The following is an 8255-nucleotide window of genomic DNA, read 5'->3' on the forward strand; positions in this document are numbered from 1 at the left end:
AAAAAAAATATTAGAAAAACTCATATGATATTCGAATCGGTAATGCTTATGGCAAGAGTTAGTTATTTTACAGTTTCTAAAATTATAATACCATGGCGTTTCACGGTTGTTGTTCAAATGCAGTGCGCATGTGTTTACGGACAACAAATTAACAACGAGAGTATGTTATGTATTAGAGCATTTATATGGGACCCCAGAACTAACTGTAAAATCTTATACTTTAACGTCCATTAAAATTGTTTACTGTTCTTGTTGAGCAGTAGTGTAGCATTGGTGTTTGTGTCCAGCTCTCCTCTGTACGTTCAAGTTAAAGTAGGTTAATTTAGGTCTGACTAAATAAAATACATGATACTAAACGATTCGGCAAACTGTAGCTACCAGCACCTTTGCTTAATGAAAAAGAGGTGGCCAATAAGCGCCTGCGTATAAAATAAATTGGATAGTTTTATGCCAGTTTAAATGGATCAAAATAAGGCAATGACAGTTATAAATTATATGTATTACATTTACAACTTGCAGGGATTGAATGACAAGATTCGAGACAAACAATAAGTTTTTAATGTGGGCAACGTACAACTTTGCTTTGTTTTGAGGTCCTATGTGGAGCTAGGCGCGCGTCGCGTTTTTGGATTTCGAGATTTCCTTTCCAGTTTAAATAATAAAAGAAAGGCCGTTTTTCTCAGGAGTATTCAGCATTTTTTCGACCCTGACTCATTAAGCAATGAACCTAGAACTGCTCGGTAATTTTGATTCAATTCAATCTTTTTAACATTAGCTAAACTGGACATAGCTAACAGTGTTTGCTCTGTAACTAGCTATCCAGGCAATGTAGCCAAACAGTTATCGAGTTATACTGTATACATTATCTTACCGTATCTTCGCAGACACAAGGAGGTAGCAAGTGTGTGATGATTAATGCATGCGTTTTTATTGGTTGTAGCATTGTTATAGCTTAATTTGTAGGTCTATATGGTTGTGTGTATTGACAGACTGTCTCTGGAGAACTGACAGGTCTATACGATGCCTGAATTAAATGAACCTTCTCTCTATTTAAATTTCACTGTACAACGTGAAGTTTCATAAGTTCTAAAAAGGATAGTCTGTTACCGATCTCAGCCTACCCTGTGGATGTTTAGTACTCTGGCCCTAAATTACTATTAGCCGTATCTGTTCCTTATTGCTTTCACTTATATTAAATAGCTAGTTAATATGTCGTTGTTTACGTCATTACAGAGTCTTTCGGGCAGAACTATCCGGAGGTAAGTGAACTTGCTATTTTGTTTTGTCGCCTCATCCGTCATGGATTTAAGTTTCTCTAACATTCGCATGTATCTTTGACACATACAACTACAACGGTGTCTCTCAGTGCGAGCTGTGTAGCTTTGTAACTCTAATTTAACGTAGCTCTCTGTGCTCACAGTATCTTTAATTTCCCTGTGACTTAATGTCTTGCATTATTTTGTGTTATGCCATGTTACCATACGTAAATCATAGTTACCAGACCTTGATTCCCCTTGTAAGTTGATATGAGCATAGCCCATGTGTAGGGAACCTAGTATGCTTATTGATAATGAAGTTAATTAAGACTGATTCAAATTAGTACTTACTCACTAAGCCATCTGGAATAACATTAGCGCTGATGGCCATCAATAGTATCACCGAAGGCCTTCAGTCAGATGGGTATGTATGTGTATTTTCTTGTGGTAGGAGGCAGATGGCACCCTGGACTGTATCAGCATGGCTCTTACTTGTACCTTTAATCGATGGGGTACTCTCTTGGCGGTGGGTTGCAACGATGGTCGCATAGTTATCTGGGACTTTCTCACACGAGGTATTGCCAAAATCATCAGCGCACACATCCATCCGGTCTGCTCGTTGAGGTAAGGACTTTTTGTCGTTCAGAGAATTTGTCGTTCCATGGTCCTTAACATAATATCTGATGCCTGTATTTTCCATATTTTAACAGCTGGAGTAGAGATGGCCACAAGCTAGTTAGTGCATCAACAGATAACATTGTGTCTCTATGGGACGTTCTCACCGGTGACTGCGACCAGAGGTTCCGGTTTCCTTCACCCATCCTTAAACTGCAGTACCATCCCAGAGACCTGTGAGTATCATTTACCTCCCTGACTGAAGATTGGATAACATTCCCTTATCTGACCATGCTGTCTATGATACTTTATATCTGATAATGAGATGTTAACTGCTATGTGTGACCAGACTGTAATACAATCCCTTTTTGAAATGAGGCCTTAAATTTGGAACTTGATTTCTTACCTCATAATCTTTAGGGACAAAGTCCTTGTGTGTCCTATGAAGTCAGCACCTGTTTTGCTCACGCTGTCGGACTCAAAGCACGTAGTTCTACCAGTGGACGATGACTCAGATCTCAATGTGGTAGCAGCTTTTGATCGGCGAGGGGAGTACATATACACTGGGAATGCCAAGGGAAAGGTCAGAGTTCTTTTCTGGAGGTCATTTGTAGACCAGCTTGAAATGTGTTGTATTTGTGAATGTTGATGTACAGAATCAGTTAATGATCACAACACTTAAAAGTTTCTTTCACTTAAACAATTTTTGACAGCTTACTAAAGATTCATTCTCAATGTGTTTTACCCCACAGATCCTAGTGCTGAATACAAATACACAAGATCTTGTGGCATCCTTTAGAGTAACTACTGGAACCAGCAACACAACTGCCATTAAATCCATAGAGTTTGCCCGCAAGGGCAGGTAAGAAGTTATTAAGAATCTTTATTTTCCTCATCAGGTCCATTTAGCACCAGGTATTAAATGTTCAGTATTCACATTGCAATATAATAACTGTAACATTGCAGAACTTAGTCCATTGACTTTTGAGCTTTTGCTAAAGGACACTTTCATCCAAAGACCTGAGTACAGTAGAGATTATGATGAAGGTGTCATCACAACTGTGTCACTTCTCCTCAGCTGTTTCCTCATAAACACTGCGGACCGAATCATCAGGGTGTATGATGGGAGAGAGATACTGACATGTGGGAGAGATGGAGAGCCAGAGCCTATGCAGAAGCTTCAGGACCTTGTCAACAGGTAAGTGTGTCATATTTTATGTATAATGTTTCTATTCCTCAGATGGTATAGAAACAGCCTTTAGACTTAAATTAAAAATGACCTCTTAGTTATTCCTCACATTGACTGCAATGTTTGATTGTTTGATTGCTGTAGTTATGAGGTTATTTCATTTGTTCTGATTGTCGTATACTCACTGTCCACTTTATTGGGGCCTACATTCACTGACCACTCTATGAAATAAACCTACACTATATAGCTACACTATATGGCTGTGTAATGACAGGCTGTGGCCCTTCTGTTGCCATGCACGATTTGTCAGCCACCCTCTACCTCGTTCATCAATGGTCAGTTTCTGACCATAGGACCACCGTTGACCCGATATTGTTTGGCTGACAGGCCATTCTCATCATGGCAGTGACACTGATGTGTATCAGGCATAGCAACGCTGCTGTTTTTTTTAACATGCGTCAGTGTCGCCTGTTCAACCTACAGCGGTCCTTTGGTCAGAAATTGATCGTGAGTAAAGGGCTAGAGGATGGTTAACACAAATCATGCATGACAACAGATGAGCTGTAGTCTCTCACTGTACACCAACAAAGTGAAGCCAAAAAGGTCGATTTTTGTAATGAAGTCACCGGTGAGTGTGTACCCATTTCAGTCCTTTATGCCCATGTTAAAAGAACTGTGCTATAACGCTGTTATTACCAGGTACACATTGCTTTTAAGATTGCCTTGTACCTCTGTGACCTCTTCATTTTTATAATGGTTTAATGACACGCCGTATATGTGCAGAGTTACATGCTCTCTCTCCCGTCTTCTCAGGACTCCATGGAAACGATGCTGTTTCTCTGGCGATGGTGAGTATATTGTAGCAGGTTCAGCCAGACAGCATGCTCTGTACATCTGGGAGAAGAGTATCGGCAACCTGGTGAAGATCCTCCATGGGACGCGTGGAGAGCTGTTATTGGACGTTGCAGTAAGACCCAGTGCTTTTCTTTGCCCCATGCATGCAGATATACATACAGAACAATATTTGAGGAATTGGGAAGCTGTTAGAAGGAGCTCTATGATATGTTTACTACTACTTTGTAGATTGTATATTTTACTTTGTTGATTATTTTCTCTGCAGTGGCACCCTGTGCGACCCATAATTGCCTCCATATCCAGTGGTGTGGTGTCTATCTGGGCCCAGAACCAAGTGGTGGGTTAACAACAGAATGTAATGTGAAGCAATAGTCTGCACGTTTGAATAATAATCAATTATTTTGCTTGAAAACTTCAGAGATGTAGCTTTTATAGTCATGAAGTTCCACATAAACATCAGTCAACAATGAGCACTGCACATGGTGCTTTGTTTCCCTGCGTTGGCCAAAGTCTCAGGCTGACAAATCAAAACCATATCTGTTCCCTGACCTTAGGAAAATTGGAGTGCTTTTGCTCCAGACTTCAAAGAGCTGGATGAGAACGTGGAGTATGAGGAGAGAGAGTCTGAGTTTGACATTGAGGATGAGGACAAGAGTGAACCAGAGCAGACGGGTACAGTAATCCACAGATCATAATAGTCCATTGACAGTCATATCAAAAAAGGCCACAGAATAAGAGGTGATTGATGTACGTTTTTAAGATGTTATTGTGCGGTCGTCATTTTGTGTTCAAGGGCTGTGCTCTCTGTGAGGTTTGTGAAATACAGTCTACAGGCTGTGATTGTGTTTGATGCTCATAAAATACATTCTACTGATTGTTGTTGTGATTGCGTCTGTGAATCAGGTGCGGATGCTGCAGAAGATGAGGAGGTGGATGTGACCACTGTTGACCCCATTATGGCCTTCTGCAGCAGGTGAGTTAAAACACGCCAAACTCAGGGTCTTTCTTTTTCATCAGCTGCTCAAGAGACATTTATGTTGAGCTAATATTTTTTCAACAGTAACAATATTTGATTAGTATTATTTTATCATTATTATTGTTGTTTTTTGTTGCTGTTCTCGTTTTTGTTCTTGTTATTAAATGGTATTCGGGCATTCTTGTTGTGCGTTTATAATAAGTGAATGATGTGGACAGAGTAGCTGATAATCCTGTGCTTGCTGTGTGATCAGTGATGAGGAGCTGGAGGACTGTAAGGCCTTGCTCTACCTCCCCATCGCTCCTGAAGTGGAGGACCCGGAGGAGAACCCATTCGGACCCCCGCCCGACGCAGCAGGGCAGACTGCTGTAGCGGAAGACAGCTCCACCCACGCAGGGGCCGGGGACAAGAAGCGTCAGCCGTCAGCAGACGGAGGCCCAGCTAAAAAGAAAGCTCGCACCACCACCATTGAACTGCAGGGGGTCCCAAGCGATGGTGAGACGCCAAGAGGGCCACTCCCAGCCCCGTTATTTCTGTGCCGTTTTTGTTCAAGCAACATTTTTCATGTGCAGAGTCGCGTATGTCTTTAAAAAGGTCTCGTCCGCGTGTTGTGTTCTCGTCCGTCTCTCAGAGGTTCATCCGTTGCTGGGCGTGAAGGGTGACAGCAAGTCAAAGAAGAAGACAGCAGGTCGGCCAAAGGGATCGAAAGGTAAAGAGAAAGATTCTCCCTTTAGGCCCAAACTCTACAAAGGGGACAGAGGTTACTCTCATGACGGAGCAGGAGTGGGTGCAGGAATGAAAGGCAGAGCGGAGGCGGGCCTGGCAGCGACAGGTAAGGACCACAGGAGTGACTCTCTCCGCCCACTAGACGCTTGCCCTCTGCCGCTCCCAAAACAGCCAATGACCCCTCTGTCTGCCTTCACCCAAGCGCCCGCTGCTACAGCGCTGACTTAAACTCCCATTAAATAACAGCTGAGACTCAATGGCTCTGCTTTAACGGCGTGCAATCGGGGTGATGTGAAAACACGATAATTGTCCTCTCTCACGCTAAATGTTCGGTGGGGGGTGGGGAGAAAAAAAAAAATTGTCCAGGCCTTTCAGGTCTCCTTCATCATGGTGATGACACTTCAGGTATGGAGGGGAAACTCCTTCTTCCGTGTCATTTCCTGTGGCTGATTTCGTCTACTTCCTGCTTGCTCCTTGTCCTTCCTGCTCCGCTCCGCTCCTGCCTCTCTCTCCCCTAGGTCTGTGTGTGAGTGTCCTGCAAGTGCTGGAAGACCAGGGGAGATGGTTTGTGTTTGTGTGTGTGTGTGTGAGACATTGAGGTTAAGTGTTTGCGGTGTAAATGTCCCTGGAGATTGGTACATTATTAGTATTTTATGTATTTACAATTGCCATTACTACAAATCTTTTAGTCTGTTTCGTTTTTGCATGCACACAGTTTTCTCCAGATTGTTGATATTTTTTTTTTTAGTTTGTTTTAATTAAAATAAATGCACTTGTGGTTCTATCTGAAGTACATGTGCCAGAAGTTAGAAATATTGTTATAATCTCAGGTTTGACTTCAAAGCATTTTAATATCTGGGATATTAGAGTTTTCACTGTTTTTACCTCAATAGCTAACAGTCTTACTCTGCTCTGAACTTTTTACAAAACTCTTTCACAACATGTTTGAATACATAATTTGTTAAAAGATTGGTTACTCACACCAAGATTAAGCCTACTGCTAGACTCAAAACAAGGTTGAGTTGAGTACCTCCACTAATAGTGATTCTTAACCAACCTTGGATTGATTCTTAGATGTAATCTGGATCTGGGAATTGAAAGGGACTTTACCCGCATAGTACAAAGAATGAAGTACAAAGTTTGGTGGCTTGTATTGCTTTTAGTTTTCTTCTAATAAATGCTATAAATGCTGTGTGTTGTTCTGACTGAACTTAACTGAGTTTCTGCATTAACAATGTTTTGTGTTGTTTTCAGGGAATCTTGTTACATCATCCTACAAACAACACGAAGGCCAGGGTTTGGATTGAAGTCCAGTCAACAGCGCCCTCCTTGTGGTGCATGTTTAAAAAAAAATGTGTTTTAACACGCCTTCCCCCAGAAAGACTCACATCTAATCCTCTCCTCCGGGCCTTTGGGTAGCCTGATTCCTGCCCTCCAAAGGATTTTAAAGCAGGAAAAACAGCGGCTTCTTGCTGGCCTGGAATCTGACGGAGAGGCTGAAATGTGTTCATTCCCTGTAGTGTGTGTGGAGCAGCCATATCTCTGTCTCTCTTTTCTCTCTCTCTTGTCTCTCACTCTTTCTCTCTCGCTGTAGAGTAGGGACTGTCTATCCTCAGTACTAATTTGTTGACTGAAGGATGAATTGTATGGTGAGCAATGTCTTCAGTAGCAGATTTGGGTTATAACAGTCTCTCTGGATATGTCCTATTGTTGTGTTATGTTTTTTTATACATATTAAACCCATTTGTATTACACAGATAAGGGTATTGAGTTGCTTTTGAGTCATCTACCTGTAATGATTTTTGGTCCTATTTCAGCAGGCCGACTGTTTAAGCTTTTTGATCCATGAAGAAAACTTTGGAATAAAATAATTGTGGAAAACTCACTTTTCTGACATTTTAATAGGTCTTGTGATAAATACTGTTTTGTTTTGTTTACTGTTTTTGTTTTGTTTCCATCTTTAGTGCTGTCCATAAATTGCTTGAGTGTGGCATGTATGACTTGAATGAAAGACCGAAGTGGCTTTGACATCCATTTTGTGCTGGAGGTATTGTTAGAATCCAGTTTTGCCACAAGATGGCATCAGAGCAACTGGGAAGTTGAAACAGACTGACAATAGCCATAGTTACAGCAGAGCTGGATGGTGTCGATGAAGAGCCTTTTTTTATCATTCGGTTTCCATTTTGAGCATCTTCACTGTTGGATTCCATTTTGTGTGTGTATTTTTATTTATTTTTTTCCCCTTCCCCCCCTACTAAGATTCCATGAGGAAATCTAATCTCTTCATGAACATAAATCCACAACAGAATTGGTTTCGCCGGTAGGTTTGGCTCAAAGAGGAAAAAAAAAAAAAATCCAATCTAGGTTAGGAGCTATATAGTGTATGGTGAATCATTGTTGCAAAGGACCACTGTAATCACTTAGAATTTCAGTATTTGCCTACAGTCCCTGATGGTCTCAGTGTGTGAAATGAAATTGAGTTATTAAGACACATCATTGGCCAACACTTGCCATCCACCCACCCACTCTCTTTAACACTTCTCTATGTGTGGCTAGAACTTCAATCAGCATGATGTTAAAAAAAAAACAGTTATGCAATATGACATGACAATATACAGAGTAGTTACATCTAAAGAAT

General features: G+C 41.3%; 1 protein-coding gene across 3 annotated transcripts; it reads left to right on the forward strand.

Moving 5' to 3' along the window:
• Window positions 1-664: 664 nt before the first annotated feature.
• On the forward strand, window positions 665-7358 carry rbbp5 (retinoblastoma binding protein 5). 3 transcript variants are annotated; one of them, XM_030776947.1, is made up of 14 exons: window positions 665-740; window positions 1234-1259; window positions 1708-1880; window positions 1967-2107; window positions 2292-2454; window positions 2624-2733; window positions 2950-3069; window positions 3874-4027; window positions 4181-4252; window positions 4470-4587; window positions 4819-4888; window positions 5145-5386; window positions 5523-5723; window positions 6872-7358. In XM_030776947.1, the coding sequence occupies exons 1-14, from the start codon at window positions 722-724 to the stop codon at window positions 6922-6924; spliced, it is 1662 nt and encodes a 553-aa protein (XP_030632807.1). In that variant the 5' UTR covers window positions 665-721; the 3' UTR covers window positions 6925-7358. The 3 variants fall into 3 exon arrangements, with proteins under 3 accessions (XP_030632807.1, XP_030632808.1, XP_030632809.1); XM_030776948.1 differs by having other exon boundaries at window positions 5523-5678; XM_030776949.1 differs by having other exon boundaries at window positions 5523-5600.
• Window positions 7359-8255: the final 897 nt, after the last annotated feature.

This window comes from Chanos chanos, chromosome 6 (assembly GCF_902362185.1).
Source record: "Chanos chanos chromosome 6, fChaCha1.1, whole genome shotgun sequence".
Classification (NCBI taxonomy): Eukaryota; Metazoa; Chordata; class Actinopteri; order Gonorynchiformes; family Chanidae; genus Chanos; species Chanos chanos.